This window comes from Carassius carassius, chromosome 22 (assembly GCF_963082965.1).
Source record: "Carassius carassius chromosome 22, fCarCar2.1, whole genome shotgun sequence".
Classification (NCBI taxonomy): domain Eukaryota; kingdom Metazoa; phylum Chordata; class Actinopteri; order Cypriniformes; family Cyprinidae; genus Carassius; species Carassius carassius.
This window is the reverse complement of record NC_081776.1, coordinates 5,649,589-5,668,527: the sequence shown is the minus strand read 5'-3', so window position 1 is coordinate 5,668,527 and position 18,939 is coordinate 5,649,589. Positions and strand designations below refer to the sequence as shown.

The 18,939-nt window shown below is 35.9% G+C and overlaps 2 protein-coding genes across 3 annotated transcripts; one reads left to right on the top strand and one right to left on the bottom strand.

Annotated features, from left to right (window-relative positions):
- Window positions 1-1,213: 1,213 nt before the first annotated feature.
- Window positions 1,214-11,205, bottom strand: elapor2b (endosome-lysosome associated apoptosis and autophagy regulator family member 2b). The gene is made up of 22 exons (XM_059504969.1): window positions 10,958-11,205; window positions 9,074-9,194; window positions 8,690-8,879; window positions 8,440-8,587; window positions 8,256-8,345; window positions 7,899-8,004; window positions 7,602-7,751; window positions 7,112-7,200; window positions 6,859-7,039; window positions 6,627-6,755; window positions 6,117-6,207; window positions 5,929-6,031; window positions 5,708-5,845; window positions 5,354-5,617; window positions 5,094-5,267; window positions 4,782-4,971; window positions 4,120-4,216; window positions 3,926-4,027; window positions 3,475-3,601; window positions 3,222-3,400; window positions 2,972-3,140; window positions 1,214-2,066 (listed from the first exon to the last, which is right to left on the bottom strand). Exons 1-22 carry the CDS (start codon window positions 11,054-11,056, stop codon window positions 1,998-2,000), a joined length of 3,006 nt encoding a protein of 1,001 aa, XP_059360952.1. The 5' UTR covers window positions 11,057-11,205; the 3' UTR covers window positions 1,214-1,997.
- Window positions 11,206-12,272: 1,067 nt separating this feature from the next.
- Window positions 12,273-18,884, top strand: LOC132098784 (cyclin-D-binding Myb-like transcription factor 1). Of its 2 annotated transcripts, none has more exons than XM_059504964.1 (17): window positions 12,273-12,400; window positions 12,921-13,033; window positions 13,127-13,252; window positions 13,476-13,567; window positions 14,169-14,268; window positions 14,383-14,459; window positions 14,538-14,695; window positions 14,791-14,823; window positions 14,896-15,005; window positions 15,938-16,166; window positions 16,258-16,409; window positions 16,490-16,642; window positions 16,746-16,831; window positions 16,950-17,108; window positions 17,851-18,054; window positions 18,139-18,286; window positions 18,383-18,884. In XM_059504964.1, the coding sequence occupies exons 2-17, from the start codon at window positions 12,928-12,930 to the stop codon at window positions 18,418-18,420; spliced, it is 1,971 nt and encodes a 656-aa protein (XP_059360947.1). In that variant the 5' UTR covers window positions 12,273-12,400; window positions 12,921-12,927; the 3' UTR covers window positions 18,421-18,884. The 2 variants fall into 2 exon arrangements, with proteins under 2 accessions (XP_059360947.1, XP_059360948.1); XM_059504965.1 differs by lacking the exon at window positions 12,273-12,400 and adding an exon at window positions 12,407-12,616.
- Window positions 18,885-18,939: the final 55 nt, after the last annotated feature.

Below are 18,939 nucleotides of genomic sequence, written 5' to 3'. Positions count from 1 at the left end.
TTTTCTCACTCACTGATCTTTTCAAAGTGCATCTGTACTGCTGGGAGGCAAATGAGCTGTCCTTCTCCGCCTACTGTCAAGGAAGAGAGGGAGATGAGATCAAAGGATGCAGGATGTAGAGGTTAGGAAATAGAGGGGGAGAAAGCCCTAATAACGGCCTCTCTTGAAAACAAACAGTATCATGCTGTGGCACCTAAAAGAGTGCAATGAGAGTTAATTTATAAGCCATAACCTCTGTGAACTGTTTGTCGCTCCTGTCGTTTTCCCAAAATACATTCCCACTTGTATTCAGTTTGTGAGTGCTATAGGTATATTTTTATCCACATATTAAATTGTTGCATCCTTACATAGTATTGAATTATCAGGATAATTTATTACCAAATGACATATCTGCATTACTGTTTAATCAACATATTATTTTAAATAAAAAGAAAAAAAAGTCTGATTCTTGTCTAAATTGACTATTACAAAATAACTGCCTCCAAAAACTAGGAGAAATATGCAATATTCATATTTCAGCATATATTACAGTGAAGCGCTGGCAAGCTCAAAAAAAAAACCCACAACTATTTTTAGTTGTGCATGTCAGTGACCAGTTTTGTGTATTTTTTATGCTAATGTTAGCGAGTGCAAACGCAATTTGTCGATTGGCTGTCTAGTAGATCTCACACCATGGCATATTCAGATAATGGTCCCTTTTTCAAACTTGTGCACTGCACTTGTGGCCATCGATTTATTTTTTTAGGTCACCAAGAAATAAGCCAGGTGAGTCACATCTTGTGTTTTCACATCTTTCACATCTTAGCATTTTTGTAATTCAATACAAGTCATTGACTCTAAAAAGACTGTGACATTTACTTACATGAAGTATCTTTTAGTGAAATGCTATTCAGCTAACAAGCAAGATTCTCAGAACTTTGGCTAACCTTCTGGCAATGTTCTCTCAAAGTTACAAACAAATGTTCTTTAAGTAATGTTAATATAGTGTTCGTTCAGAGTCTTTACTAATGTTTTAAAAACATTAGCTCAAATGTGTTATTTATACATCATTCAATGAATGTTTTATTTCGGAAATGGTTTTTTGATGTTATCTAACATGTTTTAAATATTACAGAATGTTCAGAGAACAAATGTAACATTCCAATAATATTTGGAAAATTATAAAAAGGAATTGTTTTTTCTTTTTTAAAGTAAAACACTTAAAAAAACTGCACATTTTGGATGTTCAGAGACCATAAAAGTTTATTAAAGCTCTTAAAGTTTATTAAAGCATAAACAGAATCAGGGAGTAAAACAACATATATTTCAACATAACTTCATACAGCTCGAAATACACAACAATACAAAATACAAAGTAGAAAACAGTATTGTCTCTTGTTCTCCTCAGAGGAGAGATGTGGAGAGAGGATGGACCTCTCTGTAATTCATAAAGGAAGGGGCTTTCTTCTCTCTTTTAGAAATTCTGCTTTGTGATTATTTGGCAATGAAACTAAAACTAAAGAAGCTCTGTGTCACCATCTGTTGGCCAAACACTAGATATATTTGTATGAATGCTAGTGTGTGTGAACAAGCAGGAAAAATATACCTTAAAAATAAAGACATTCTCTTAAACATACTCTTACACATACACCAGCAAAAATACAGTTTTTCTGGCTCACTTTGCAGTATACACACCATGATGCAAATGTATCTCTGACGTCCCTGTGTCTGTTAGTATATTGTGATGTGTTTCAGAAAGCAGTGCTTGGTTGCTTTTGACATGTTTTAGCGGTATATATGTGATACAGTTACTTTATGGGGCTAATTTTATTTTAACTAGAGAGTTTTACTGCTTTTTGACACACAACACATTGTATTGAGACCCTACAGACACTTGACGGGGGATGGCTGGAAATATTGAGAAACTGAAAAATGAGTGTCAAAACACTGAAAACTCCATGAGTATTTGTCTCTTTCTCTCCATCAGTGGCGGTCCTTTATTTTTTTATATTTTCCAGTTATCCCCAAACCCATCTCTCTGACTGAGAAGACTTCAGCTGTACTGACTCACTGTTGTCTCCATCTGCCTGCAGCCAAACAAAGGTAAACAAAACATCAGATGAAAACAAAAACTATACAAAATGTATTTTAGGTAAGCTCAGTAAGCATCTGTGGCATGTCGATTACCACAGAAATATGTTTGTATCATCTCCAAGTTATTACGGAAGCCTTAAGAGGCCGATTATTATTTTTTAATGTCTTGTTTTTAAGTTTCTCTTCTCTCTCTCTCTCTCTTTTTACGTCTTATTTCTAGCAAAAGCCATTTTTGCAGCATACTTTTTTTTCAATTCAATTATTGGGTTTTTTAAGATTTTTTTGTTTATTTGATCAATACAGTAAACAAGAAAAAAAGTAATATTTTACAATAATATTACAGTTTAAAATAACTTTTCTATTTGATATATTTCAAAATGTAATTTATTCCTGTGATGACTTCAGAAATATTCAATCGTGCTGATTTTCTTATTATCAGTGCTGAAAACAGTTAATATATTGGTGAAAACCATGATACATTTTTTCAAAAATTATGTGGTGAACAAAGTACAGAAGAACAGCATTTAAAATACAATTATTTTTTAACAATCTAAATGTCTTCACTGTCAATTTTGATCAATGCAATGCATCCATGCTGAATAAAACTAGTCATTAGTTTGAATGTGTAGTGTATACTACTATGTTATGGGTGAACGAATCAGTATTTATTTTAATAGAACATATCTATTTTTATTATAAAATATATCTGTTTGTTGCACATTTTTGGTGTGCTGCCAGTAATTTAGTAATTATATCAGATATCACATGATATCTATGTATGCTCAAATAGATATATCCATAAGAAAATTTTTCACTTCAATTAATATAATATATATAAAATAAATAAACATATTGAGAAAATCTGGTCATGGCATCAGTCTCATAGCAATTAACTGACCTTGCTTGCGATAGCTTTCAGTTTACCCAGTAAAGAAGGAGTATTTGAGTAAACGACATCGTCCTCATTCTCTTCCCCCTCTCCCTCTGCTAGTGCACAGCTGTCTGCTGCTGGCAACTCACAGTCCTTATTGGCTGACATCACTAGCCTGGAGTATTTATATTCAAGCCTTTACAAAAAAAGAAAAGAGGTCAAAAATCGAAAAGCACTTTTTGCATCTCAAACTCAACTTCCATTGCCAGCTTGTTACCTTTTGTTCTTTTTCCAGAAATAGCATGTGAGACAAACCAAGAGGACAGCCATGAAGGCTCCGCCCCCAATTCCGGCCTTCACCCATAGGGTGACCACCTCACAGTGGGTGGAGGTCTTGGTCGGGAGCGGTACCCCTTTGGTGCATAATTTTGGTTCGTTCCACACATAGAGGGTGTCCTGTCATGAGAAGGATACATGAACAATCAGAAAAATGCAGAATAAATTGCATGCATTTGTGGAAAGTGAGGTACCTGCACTCCTCCTTTGCACGCTCCTTCTATCGAATGGTAGTCTGTTTCAGCACAGAGAGGACAAGCGCTAGAGCTCTCCCAGAGGAAATGGAACTCGCAGCCGTTACATGTTCCCGCTGGGCACTTGCTAAGCACACAAACACAATTAAAAAGTGTTTTTTTTTTCGTGATTAACATTACAACATTGTTTTTTCTTAAGCAATTAAAATTGTTTATAAATGTGATTAATCAGTCCGGCAATTTTTGTGGATGCTATTTGTAGCTGAATGATTAATTTCAAGGCAAACTTGCATGCAAAACATAAATTTGAAAAGGCAAATTTGCAAATATTCAAAATTCATTGCATATTTTTTAATTCATTTTTACAAATGCAAATGCATTAAACATATTTGGACCTGAAATATATACATTTGCAAACAAATACAGATAATGAACATCGAAACACATGCACCTTGGCACAGTGAGATCCCCACGTGCACTCTTCTCAGGATTGCAACGCAGAGTCACGACTGTGCTACGGCCGTTCAGACAGGATGCTGTGGGCTGTGGAGAGCTGAGGAGAAAAAAAATACTTTGTGTTATTAATGTAATATCATTGCACACATCAACTACATATTTTAAACAAGTTAATCTTTATTTATTTACCGATAGAAGAAGTTGATATCTGGATCTTTCCATGAAGACTCAGGGAAGAGGTCTGAGCTGACAGTGACCCCATCCAGACTATTATCAACAGAAGCTCCTGAGAAATGGAAGCATTAAAGAAGTCAGACGAGTAAGCAGTATTACACCTCTACTCTGAATAGAGCTAAACACAAAAGTGCCATATAGTCTTTATTATACATCACATATAGTGCACCAACTTTTTACTATGAGGGACCAAAAATCTAATTTGATTACAGTTTGTAGAATATTACAGTTTGATTGTAATATATCCAACTATATTAAATAAAAAACATTTTCATGCATATTCTCTATATTATAGTGCATATACACACTTTCTATTTTTTAAATAAATGCTGTTCTTTTGAACTTTGTATTCATGAAAGATTCCACAGCTTCCATAAAAATAACTGAAGACTGTAGCTCTGGCTGCTGAAAATTCAGCTTTGCCATCACAGGATTAAATTACACTTTAAAATATAGTACAGTTATTTTAAATTGCAGTGACATCTCATAACTTTACTGCATTTTTATCAAATAACTGCAGCTTTGGTGATCATAAGAGACTTCCTTAAAAAACAATGAACAATTTTGCAGACCCCAAACTTCTGAATGGCAGTTTGTGTTAAATACCATACGCTCACCAAGGAAAGTATCAGCCAGGCTGATGGACTGGGATGACAGGGATGTTCTGAAGCCCCGTCCATCTGCAGGGATGATGGTCGATTGGCACACAAAAGTCTCTACGAAATTTCTAAGGTCAGTCGATTCATTTTGCAGGTCCTTACTGGACAGATCCGTGACATTGTCACTGCACATCGCCACTTTCCTCCCCTGCGACAGAAGACAAATATGCAAGATGACTTTGTAGATGATCTTAAGCCATTTAGTAATTTTCTATCAAAGCTATCTATTTTTGGTTGGCTAAAGATAGAGATGTTTGCATTTGAGAGTACCTCAGCCCCACACAGACTGATATTAAACTGGTGGTAGTATTTAGTTCCCTTGGAGGTGAAACTAGGCCCGCTCATGATTGACCCCACTGAACTCAAGGCACTCAAGTCGTAGCTCAGCGTTCGGTTCTGCTCCATATGTGAGAAGGTGCAGTCATTAAAACACACAGAGTGCTCCTGGACACACATAAAACATATTTTGCATGTTATACAATGTTAAGAAACCAACATAGTCAAGCATTTCCTCTTGGTCTCACTCTTACCTTGTTGCTCTGGCTTCCAGGACCGCAGGGCTGACAGGCCTCGTGGCCATAAATGTGATGCCCAGAGAGGAAGGTGTTGGGCGGGCACTCCTGGCACTGGTTGGTGTCTTTGTTGATGAAGTGTCCAGCAGGACAGGGGACACAGGAAGAGCCGCCCCGCTGACTCATCATAGCACAGGCGTGGCAACCAGATGCTGAGCCATCCATCGCATTAGTCAACGTGATCGAGTAGATCTTTGCAATGTCATTTACATACTGGCGCACCTTGGAGAGAAAAACACAGCGAATGAGAACCAAATGAGTACCAAAAAGGTACTTCAGACTAATTTCTGTGATTTCTAGGTGATTACTTACATCAGAGGCTTTGTTGGTGCGCTGGAAAGCCCATGTGTATGAAATCGAAGCATTTTTAGTCATGATGTGGGTGTATGCTTGTCTCAATTTACTCCCTACCCACGATTCTACAACATTTGTGCTCTTCCTGTTGACATCCTATGGAGAAAACACATTGATTCGGTAAATAACTTGCAGATGAATTCATTATAAGGACTGTTTTGGTTCAATTATCATCTTACTATCATAAAATAGAGTTCACAGTCTGCGCTGCAGTTGGTCTCGAAGATAAACGTGATTCGGCCAAACTCAGTAGCTGAAGCATCGTCCACAGAAGTAGGAAGTCTGAGAGAGAGAAAAAGCAAGGCCACTTGTACTATGTTCTATGTACAACCAACATTTTAACACTGGAATTATAGATCTGACTCACTTGAATCCATGCACGCGTAAATTTAAGATGAGGTAATCATTATCTGAGCCGCCCACTCCGCTACGAATGTGGTCGCCAGCCACCTCCCAACCTACAGAGGCAAATAGTCATCGAGTATCATGTTTGACCATTCTTTTAATTTTCATTGTATAATTATTATATCAATGCCATATTTATGTATTCATATTAATTGAAAAACTACAATCAGAAAGTGCTTGTAAATTTCACAAATAATTACAAAGAATCAGAAAGTAACACATTGAATTGCATGTAAAATAATCTTTTCCTGTAAAATGTACTCCAATAACCTTTAAAAAAAAGTGTCAAGAAGATATTTTCATTAGATTTTATTGGTATATTTCAGTTTTCACTTTAATTTTAGTTAAAGGTTTAGTCATTTTGTTATGTGCTCTTTTAATTTTTTGGTTTGTCTTTGCTTAAATTTTTTTTTTCAGTTTGTGTTTTAGTAATCTCAGTCTTTAAAGTATTTTCTATTTCTATTACTCTTACCATTCATTTCATCACATTTGGAGTTGCCCACATTAAAACAAGAAGTTTTCATGTTCCTCGGCAGGATGTTCCACCACTTGTATTCATATCCTAAAGAAGGTTCGGTTCCTCCCGGGCATCTTTGACATTCTGTGCCAAAAAGAATCTTCTCCGTTATACACCTGTACCAGTAAACCAACAGTGGCTTGCATAATACAAGAGAATGTATCCATGTTAATGTGTGACTATATACCTGCTGTGCCATCAGAATAAGTGCCTTGAGGGCAAGGTAAACAGGTGGAAGAGTTGTGCATGTAGAAGCCTGGATTGCAGGGTGGACAGTCCTCTTTCTCTGCAGAAGGGGGCAGTGTCACAGAACCGGTCACATTTTCCACACACACCTGAGGCTCCACCCACCTGTACAGTATCTGGGTCTAAAAAAGTACAGCAATGTATTATCCACACATAATATACAACAAAAAAATACATTCAGCATTATAACCTACCTTGCCGTCACTATCACAGGCCGTGTGGATTTGAAAATAATCTTTCTCTGAACAAGGAGGCCTCTCTTTACACTGTGACCATCCTTCCTCTAGAACACACACACACACACGTAGAGAAACATTAGGGTGACCATACGTCCTCTTTTTCCTGGTGAGGAATTCTAAATTGTCGAAAATTTCCAGATTTTGGCTTTGTTTTTCTATTGACATGCTCTGTGCAGTCCGACTGGACAATTTCTTACAATGCCTACTTGCTATTGGTCAAACTACTTTTCAGTCATTAACTTTAGTAAGACTGAATACAACAGGAGAACAAAGCAAAACCGAGATATTTTAGACAATTTAGAAATACAGGCATAAAATGTCTTGGAAAAAAAAGAGGATTATGAAAAACATTATAAACACTGAAAAAGTGTTTGTTACTGGATGGTATTGGATTCATGCTAAAATATTCACAACAATGGCATTGGTTAATTTTTTGTGATCGTACGGGAGTACTGTGTCTTGGAGCATGGTGTACAGGAACTGGCTCCCTTTCCAGAGTAAGTGTTCCTGGGGCAAAGGTCACATGAGGAAGAGCCTGGGGTTTTACTGAAGGTGCCCGGCCTGCATGGAAAACACTCTGACGTGTATGCCACACCTGCTCACAACAACAACAACAACAAAAATGTAATATATGACCATAAAATATCACAACACAAATTGTTTATACTGCATCTGCATTGATTTGTAATAAAAACGTGTGTGAGACACAGAAGTAGACATGATTTCATCAGAGTCTTCACACCTTCGATCTGGATGTTCTTCAAAAGGACCGGCTTCACCGGTTTCCCACCCAAGAGCATCCCTGTGGTTCTCCAATACAGAATATTAGTTCCCGACTTCAGATTTACCTGTGTCATGCAAAAACAGCTACATTAGACATTAATACAGCATAATCCTTAAAGTGATAGTTCACCCAAAACTGAAGATTCTGTGATCATTTTCTCACTTACAAACATTCTTCAAAATATCTTCTTTTGTGTTCAGCAGAAGAAAGAAAGCCATACAGGTTTGGAACGTCATGAGGGTAAATGATGAATGAATTTTCAGTGTTGGGTGAACTATTCCTTTTAATAAGAATAAAATATCCAAGACGACTGACCATATGGGTTCCCCACTCTCCATTAGTGGTGAGTTTGATCCATTTCTCACTCCCTGTCTGGTCCATCTCCTGACATTGGTCATTCTGAATCTGCACCAAAAATAAAACACATTATCTTTAGTGATATATGTTCACTTCAACACATCTGTAGAAAAAAATGAAAGATGTATGAAGTAAAACACACAAAGAATTCAAAGAAGATGTTGCTGTCGACATATTGATAGTCAAAGGAGACGGATCCCTGCTTCATGAGATGCACTGCGTACACCAGCGCTACTGTGCAGTCGTCACGATTGGATTCCAAGTGAGTTCCCTGAGCTGTCCATGAAGAACTGCAATTGAACAAAACATTGTAAACAGACAGATCCAGATCAGAAAATACACTGCTGAATAGAATATGGCGATATATATATATATATATAAACAGAATATACTTGTTGCAGGCCATTGAGTCATCCCCTGAGCCTCCTGAGTCCATGTATGTAGCCAAACTGCTGAATCCCGCAGGAATGGAGTCCCACTGGTCAAAACGCACCCCGCTGCCCAATGAATAAGAGCCAGCCGCACATGAAGTGCACTGCTGGGATGACATCTCTAAAAACTCCCCAGGTTCACAAGAAAAAGCTGTACAAGAAGTAAGCATAGACTGTGTTTGTTTACTGACACAATAGCAAAGATCTCAAAAGTATGAGGACACAATTGCTTAAATGTCGTTGCTTTTGATAGCAAAATATAAAACCAAGGAAATGTTCCCACAGCATGCTTGGCTAACTTTCTCTAGGTTAAATGTCACTCGGTTTGATATTTTGTTTTCTTACTGCAGTCTGTGCCTCTGACAGGTTCTGGAAGGCCCGAGCAGCTCCCCTGTCTGTGAGGAATGGCAACTCTCCATCTGGAGCCTGTGCTGTCACACTCTGTGTACTCAAAGTAGTAGTCTGTCTGAAACACACATACAGATATCGACATATTCAAACATTTACATCCAAAATAGGTTATGGTCATTAAAAGTTACCTTTTTTTTCATAAAGCAGCAAGAAAATAAAATGTAGTATTTAGAATCTTTTATTAAATATAATTTTGAACATATTATATAATATATATTATAAAATATATGAGTAAGAATAAAAAGTTAAGAATGAAACTTGTTTAGAATATTTTAATGTAGTTTTTTTTTTTTTTTTTTTTTACATTTGTACACTTGGTAATGTTTTCTACTGTCGCCACTGGAACAGCTTATCCCAAAGTTTACTTTATCCCACAGCTACCATTCTGTGTTAAAATGCATAAATAAATACTAAATCACGGGCAAAATGTATTTTGACATGCAGGTCACAAAAAGCTTTTTAGCATAAATAAAATAATAATAATAAAATAAAATTACTCATGTGCTCTTCTCAAATACAGGCAGCTTTGCAGAAAGTGCTCTTTTCAAAACACATGGCCATGTGACATTTGTGTTATTTTCTTTTTAGATTAAGCAGGTGGCACCTCTTATATTATATTAACCCCTACTGTTTCCAAAACACAAACTGTACAATAGAGTGTGGGGGGGGGGGTAGGTTTGGGGTTGGTGACGGTCTGTCTACGGAGCCCTGTGACTGTTGTCATGATGATCACTCATTACTTTTGGTTGTGGATGGTAATGAATAAGTGTCTGATAACAACCTGGAATAATGAGGCCACTAAATACCTCCTGTGTGTGCTTCTTTGTTGACAATTGTTATGCAAATCAGTATGTGTCCAATGCTATGAAACGCAGCGATTGTTCTCTGCTTCTTTAGGGTCCTGCCACACACTCAAAAGCCAAATCGACTGGATACGCAGGTAAGAGCGCATACCATGTATTTAATTACATAATTAAGTATACCACCATAATACAGTGTAATGAAGTTGTTGGCAACTCTACCTTCAGACAGTTAATAAATGCATCCCACAGGAGGTGCCTGTCGTCTGGCAATGCTTGGTTACAGCACACACATTATCACTAATGGTGCACCTGCACCTGCCACTGTTACCCAGCCTCCCCCACAGATGCTCTTAAAGGAACATTTCACCCCAAAATTAAGATTCTTTCATTATTTCTTATTATACACCAAAACTGTATTTTAGATATAAAGCATAATGTTTTTTTTCTATACAATATAAGTAAATGGTAACCGAGGCTGTCATCCGGCCCAGCATCCATCCATTTTTGGGTGATGAGGCCCTTTAACACACTCGTCTTTGTATGCAAACATGGATGATGCAAGAACAACGCCAGTCTTTTCAAATCAAATACACGGATCCAGAGGGGTTGTATTAATAAGTTAAAAGTTCATATGAATCCATTTTACAAGCCAACTGCACACAATAATCCAGCTCTCACCCGATTGGTCAGCAGAGCTCGGCGTCATCATATTATATGATCATCGTCCGTAACCATTTTAATGTCAATAACAAGATGTTCTGTTTGCTTTTTAATTACGCATTTTGTGCATACATAACCATTATGTTTATGTATTAAAAATAAATAATACAGTTAATAAAAACATGAATAACGCATTAAAAACAAGCTCGCAATCATATAAGAATAACATAGTATTAATTTTAAATAGTTAAATGCAGAAACAACATGTGCCTACTTAGCGACTGGTTTAAAACTGTCAGTATATTTAAAATAGGCCTATATATGTTGTACAAAAAGGTAACATGTAGTCGCTTACCTCTTTACACTGTGGCAGGTTGGCTGAGGCTCGTGCGCAGAGAATGAGGGTTACAAAGCGCACAAAATAACAGGATGTCCAAAGCGCCCTCTTCTCCATCTCATAAAGGCAGGAATGAAAGGAAAACAAGCAATGCCAAGGATCCGACTAAAGATAACGAGGTTTCGTGATGTCTATGCATAAACTGCAGGCTGAAATGCTCTGCTCAACGATAAGCTCTTACTGTAGTCGAGCTCACGGGGCTCTGATTTGACAGCGCGCGTCTGACGTCACGGTTGTCTGCTCTTCCAGTCACTTCACAGCATCTTTTATTTAGGCCGACTTATTAACCTTTTGGCTAAATTTCAGATTAACTAATGATAATTTTCCAAAATATAAAAGCAAATACATACATGCACTATATAACTCTTATAAGATGTTCTTTTATTAAAGCAACCCTCGGTAAGTCAGTCATGCTGGGAGAGCATGGCAGAGACAATAAGCAATAAATAATTCAGTCATATTACACCCTCACACAACCTTATTTATTTATTGTCAGGACGAAAATAATTTTTCTAATTCTAAAGGACTGTAAAACTGACTTTTTTCGTAGTTTGTATGTTTGTTTATCTATGTATTTCCTTTTGGGCCATGCATGCATAATTGTAAGAACATCACCAGTGATTATATATTAACACGCTATTACAAAGATGGAAGAGATATACAAGAAAGTAACACATTTTCATTTCTAAATCATAAAATACATGCTTGATTATTCTCTTTCCAGGTGTGGAATATGTCATTTTTTAACACTCTAAAGGCCTGTACAACTGACTTTATTTCGTTTGTTTATTTATTGCCTTTTGGCTCATGCATGCATCATTGTAAGAACATCATGCTATTACAAAGACGAAAAAGATATACAGGAAAGTTACAAATATTCATCTCAAAATCACTACAGCAAAAAATAAATAAATAAATAAATAAATCATTATTTATTTGAAATCAGTTAATCTAATCACGTTGTTCTGACTCTAGGGAAAAAAATGCCACGGTACACTAGAATAATCCATTTAATACAAGTAACATATTGTCTCCAGATTTAACAGCAGATGGCGCTGCTGAGACTGCAACTAATGTGAAAGCGTGTTAATACCATAGACAGTAAAAGGTTAATACATTGAAATGTGTGTGTGAGTGCTTATCACAAAATAAATCCTTACTCAAAAAGTGTGTTTTGTCCACATATAAGGTGACGACCCACATAAAGGTGCACTTTTAAAAGACAAACGAACATTCAGGCAAAAACTCTCAAACAGCATCCAGAAACGGAAGTCACCGGCGGGCTTCTGTAGATACTTCCGCTCTGCATGAGAGGAGGAGAGGCAGAAAAAAAAACCATCCTCCATCCTGGTATTTGCCTTCATCCTGGTCACTGCGAAGTCCCCGTACCCAAAACAGGAAGTAAGTACCAAAGCCAGAGCTAAATTTCACTTTCGCTCACCTCTGTGCGCTGGACTTGTGTCTTTATATTCTACACGTGAAAAATAACGCATCGACATCGAATAAATTCCGTCGAGTCCTCGCGGATTCATGTTGCACTTAAACATGGCGTCTCATTATTCCTCATCTGCTTAAAGAATCACACTGGACATTTACAACACGGCAGTAATCAGAATGGTGCATAATATTATTTAATGCTGATATTATTCAGCTTCTCCATAAAAATGTTTTACCAAAGTTCCAGGACATACATTTGTTTGTTTTACTCAATTTGCGTTGGTTTAAATGTTTATGGTGATATATATATATCTATCTATCTATAGATATATATATATATATACAACAGCATTGGTTGCAAGCAACTGTCAGAATTTTTACGTTAGTATAATGAATCTCCAGTATAATGCAGATCAAGTGTTTAGGCTTCTCTTTAGGACATTAGAAGTGAATCTCTCTTGACTGTGTGTGTATGAACCTGTAGGCTGAGCATGAACACAGGGGACGTCCCAGCCGCGGTGACCCTTGAATCAGTCAATTCTGTCACATTTACTCAGGACACTGATGGAAACATAATTCTGCACTGCCCTCAGAATGGTGATTTCACAACCTGTGACCCATCTCTTGATATTGTGCACTTATTATAGTGTATTTGTTTCTATAATGTTCTTGTATGGTTTGGACGTGCAGATGGCGAGGATCTGGGTTCGGACGGGACAACCGAACCTGTTCACAAACGACTGCGGTTGACCAGTGAAGATGGAGAAGACCCTCAGGACTCTACCTCAACGGAGTACTCTGTTGTCACTCTGCCAAGTGAGGATAAACACACAATCACACATGTTTGTGCACCGTATATAATTAATGTCACTTTTAAGCCAAATCATAATGATAATGCAAACATCGACTCTCTTTATATTGTTTTTCTAAATTTTTCCCTGTTAGCCACTAATCAGTCAAACAGTTTAACCCCAAACTCATGACATTATATATATATATATATATATATATATATATTACTAGTTTGTGCTGATTTTAGTTACAGAAGGTGATGAAAGCTTCGAGGTGACAATGACTGCTACAGAGATGAGAGATGGGGAACTGGAATCAGAGGATCCTTCTGAAATACTGGTAAAATTAATATGTTTATGAGTTCATAAAGCGTTTATTGCTAGCTTTGCTAATTAATACTTCATTATTTCTGATTATTTAGGTGGTTTTGTGTATATATGTGACCCTGGTTCACTAAAAAACAGTAATAAGGGTCAATTTTTAAAAAACAAAATTAGATTTATACATCATCTGAAAGCTGAATGAATAAGATTTCCATTGATGTATGATTTGTTATGATAGGACAATATTTGGCAGAGATAAAACTATTTGAATAATTAATTGAACTAAAAAACAAAACGAATCTAAATATTTAGAAATAAGTTCTTAGCAATGCATATTACTAATAAAAAATTAAGTTTTAATATATTTACAGTAAGACATTTTCAAAATATCTTAATGGAACATAAATGATTTTTGGCATTAAATAAAAATTATTTTCAATAATTTTGACCCATGCAATGGGACTTAAGACTGGTTTTGTGGTCCAGGGTCACATATGAAAACAGTTTTTTAGTAAGAGTTATATATCTATATATATATATATATATATATATATATATATATATATATATATATATCATTTTTTAAGTACACATATAAAAATGTTGCTTGTTAACAGGATAAGGATTCTTCTGTCCAAAAGAAAGATAAAGATGTATCAGCTGTCAGTCAAGCCTGGTTCACCACGAAAGAGGATAAAGACACACTGGTTAATAAGGGTAAGACATATTCACACAGATACAGGTCTGTATGGAAATACAAACCCAGCACAAGTAATGTAGGACGACCTGATATCAATACACAAAGTCATTGTGTTTATCATATATCCCCAGGTCACAAATGGAAACAGGGCATGTGGTCAAAAGAAGAGATTGATCTCCTGATGAGCAACATAGAGCGATATTTAAAGGTGAGCGTACTTTATAGATGCATCACATTTGCTGGAGGTGACATCTTTATATTCATGTGTCCTTGCATCTTAACTCAGAACCGAGGGATTCATGACCCCACAGAGATCATCTTTGAGATGTCAAAAGAGGAGCGAAAGGATTTTTACCGCAGTGTAGCGTGTGGTTTGAACAGACCGCTGTTCGCTGTATACAGACGTGTACTTCGAATGTATGATAACCGAAACCACGTAGGCAAGTAAGGACACGGTTGCTTTTATTGATCTCTTAAACAAGTTCAAACTAAAAAAATAAAATATCTAAAATATGCTATGTGCTATTCTTGTTGTTTAGATACACTGATGAGGAGATCAATAAATTGAAGAAGTAAGTTCAGCCATGAATCTTGAATGCCATGTGAGTGATCTGAGTTTGTGAGATTTGGGTGTGTGTTATTAGGCTAAGGGAGAAATATGGAAATGACTGGGCTACTATTGGGGCAGCACTTGGCCGCAGTGCTTCATCTGTCAAGGACCGCTGCAGACTCATGAAGGACACATGCAACACCGGTAAGTTCGTCCAAATTTTCATTTTAGTGTCCCACCGAAGAGGGGATACCAGGAGAATTATACCAGGTGAAACATCTGTTTAAAATATTCACTTTTCACAGTATACTATATTTATTATATTACTGTATTTACTATCATATTCATTAATAAAATAGTTAAATGAAAAATAAATCCTATATATTATTTATTTATTTAATTGTACTATTTATTTTATTTTAATATAATATTTTTTTATTATTCATTCATAAACGAAACAATATTATTAGATAAAAAACATAATTAAAAAATTATAGATAGTATTTATTTTTTTCATTTCACTATTTATTTAATTTTGCTATAATTTATTTTATTATTCATTAATAAAATAAATCAAATAATAAATTATATATATAGACAGTTTTTATTTTATAAATAAAAATACATAATGGAATTATTATATACAATTCAAAATATAGTAAATATTATTACTATAATACTATAATATACTATAACATTTATTTAATTTTAGTATAATTTATTCTTTTATAATTCATTAATAAAATAAATCAAATTTTATATATATATATATATATATATATTCACATATAAATAAACTATTTTTATTTTATTAAATCTATTTTCAAACTTAATTATTAAAATATTTAGAATTATATTTTTATTATACTTATAATATTTATCAGTTACTATTGAAAATATTGCAATTGTTCTTTTATTAGAATTATTAAATATATGAAGTATACTAAACATATTTCTCTGTTATATATTTTATAAAACTAATTAATTGTGTTATTATAAATTATATAGAATATAAAAAGGACATTTTATATGGACTTTTTTTGTATTTCTTTAGATGCATAGTTGAACTATTGTCACTGTTAAAAAAGTTGTGATCCTGTGTGACACTACCATCATCTTAAACTCCCGCGCTTCAGGAAAATGGACGGAGGAGGAGGAGAGGAGGTTGGCGGAGGTGGTTCATGAGTTGACGGGCACAGAGGTGGGGGACGTTGTTACTCAGGGAGTCTCTTGGGCATCGGTGGCTGAACTTGTTGGCACTCGCTCAGAGAAACAGTGCCGCTCCAAATGGCTCAACTACCTTAACTGGAAACAGAGCGGTGGCACGGAGTGGACCAAGGAAGATGACATCAACCTTGTTCACAGGTAGTTCACAGCAAAAGAGCCGGCATGGATGCTACTGTATATCTGTCCACAAACTAATTATGAATCATTTATGATAACTATGTATGAGCAGGATAGCTGAACTGGATGTAGAGGATGAGAATTTCATTAATTGGGACATTCTGGCCGGTGGGTGGAGCAGCGTTCGCTCGCCTCAGTGGCTCCGCAGCAAATGGTGGACCATCAAGAGACAAGTGGCCAATCACAAGGAACTTCCCTTCCCTGGTGAGACAAAGCCTTCATGGTTAGCATGTGTGTTATAATGTGAGTTCAGACACTGAAGCAGTGTTTTCTGTGTGCTGTAGTCTTGTTGAAAGGGCTGCAGGATGTGGTGGAGGCACCACCGTCTGTGATGAACAAGGTCGTGGTGATTGGTTCCCGATCTGCCAATGCTTCACCCAGCCCCGTCACCGCACTGCAGATCCCTGTCCGGATCCCAGTGCAGATCACACATGTCTGTGAGTCAGTGTGAATGTTGTTTCAGTGGATAGTTTATGAGGCTTGTGGTTATAGGAGTTCAATGCCATTGTAGATTCAACGCACCCTTTCCTCTTTTCCCAGCTTCTTCAGATGGTGCAGGCGGCTCCTCAGAAAGTGAAACGATCACGTTGAACTCCGGAGCTTTGCAGACCTTTGAATTACTGCCTGTGAGTACCTCAGATTTATTTTGATCATTTTTGTATTTTTTCAGTTTTTCGAAACTGTAGGAATTATTAAATAATTATAAGCTATATTTATAAATAATTTGTGTCATTTCCTCCTTAGTCATTTCACCTGCAGCCCACTGGCACCCCTGGAACTTATTTTCTCCAGACAGGAACCAATCAGAGCCTCCCACTCACACTCTCAGCCAATCCCACGGTCACACTCACAGCTGCAGCTTCACCATCTTCACCAGACCAGATTATATTACACAGCCTCACGGTAAGCCTTGACTAATATAAAAATGTTTTTAATTGAAATAAAATAACAAATAGAAACCAAAACTTTTTTATTTCTGTTGGTTGCCAATACATTTTTTTGTTTTATACTTTATTTATTTTTTATTTAGTTTGATACTGAATTACTAAAGTTACTAAAACTTAAACTGAAAAAAAACTATAAAAGAAATACTGTTGACATTAAAAAAACTTAATAAAGATGACAAAACTAAACTTAAATTATTTTAAAATTATTTTAAGTTTAAATTATCTTATTAAATTAAAATACAATTATACTGACAAAGAACAACTAAAACAAAAACTAATTTACAATTTTAATAGAAATAATAATAGTATGTTATATATATATATATATATGTACATGCGTTATGATTTTTAAGAAAAACAAAAAACTAATAAAAATGACAAAAACAGCAGAATTACTATAACTAAACTTTAATTAGCAATTATTTTGCTTCATTTTAAAATTTAAATGACAAAGAATATATAAATAACAAATAATTAAATTATTTTAAATAAAACTGTTGATAAAAAATATATATTTACCTATAAATTTGTGAAAGAACTAATAAAAATGACAAAAACACAGCAAAATTAACAAATTTACACTTAAAATATTAATAAAAACTACAATAGTATGGTAATCATGCTAACTTGATAAATATATCCCAAAAATAACACGCTGTATTTCTCTCTCTTCTGCCCACTTTCACCGTCTGCATTAGACCGACAATGAGAATGTGACCGTTCAGATGTCCCACCCTGGCATCATCATCCAGACTGTGACCTCAGAGGACCTCTCAGACCCTCTCGACCAATCAGAGCTGGAGGGAGAGCAGGAGCTGAAGGAAGAGCCTACAGAAAACCCAAACAACTCCGGAGAAGAGGAACAGAGTGAGGAGAGATCAAAAGATATACAAGGAGAAAAGGCATCGTCTTCCAAAGCCCTTCGAAAAATGAAAGTGCTCTCATGCCACCTTCCTGCTCATCAAATTGTCCTTTCTTTTGTTTAGACTCTCGACTCTCCTAAGGTTGAGGAAACAATTGAGAGTTCTGGCATGGATGAAGGGGCCGTGCTCATGGTTCCATGCCCGAGCGGCTTTATTCCTACTAATGAGGACATCGTCACAGATTCTGTCCTGCCACTTGGAACGCTGACAGGTAAAGATGGTAACTTGCTGGCTAACTAAATCTTGGAAGTTATTTAGAAAGCTAACAGGTAGTGAAAGCACTCTAACCATTTGTTTTTCCATTCAGATCCCATTCTGGAAAACCAGGAGGAGGGATCAGACTGATCAACAAGAGACAAAAACACTGACTCCAGAGGATATGTTTCCTTATGTAGGGACAAATGCAGCATGCAGGATCATCCAGACATCATCAAAAGAAATGTGTGTGCATAAAAACACTTCAGTATTTATTCATCATGCAAGTTCCTGAGCCTCATATGTGTCTCAGTGCAGTTTTTTATGGTGTATTTAAAATTATGTAATACGTTCATTATTTTGAATGATTTTGTGTATGTACATTTAGATTTGACTAGTTTTTGTAGCCTACTTTCCTGCTTAACAGTAATACTTGATATAAAGCAATGTGAAGCTGCACTGTTCTGAGATATTAGAGAGGTTGTACAAGAATGTTTGCATCATTCCAAATGTCCACTAGACTAGGCTATGATTTATCAAATGGTTTAAAGAATCACCTTACCTGTAAGTTAGTGCCTGTGTTTATTTATTAAATAAACCAAATTTTGTCACCACTTGCATGTCATTACTATTTTGCCATTGCAATGATCTGTTCTCATTAGTAAAATT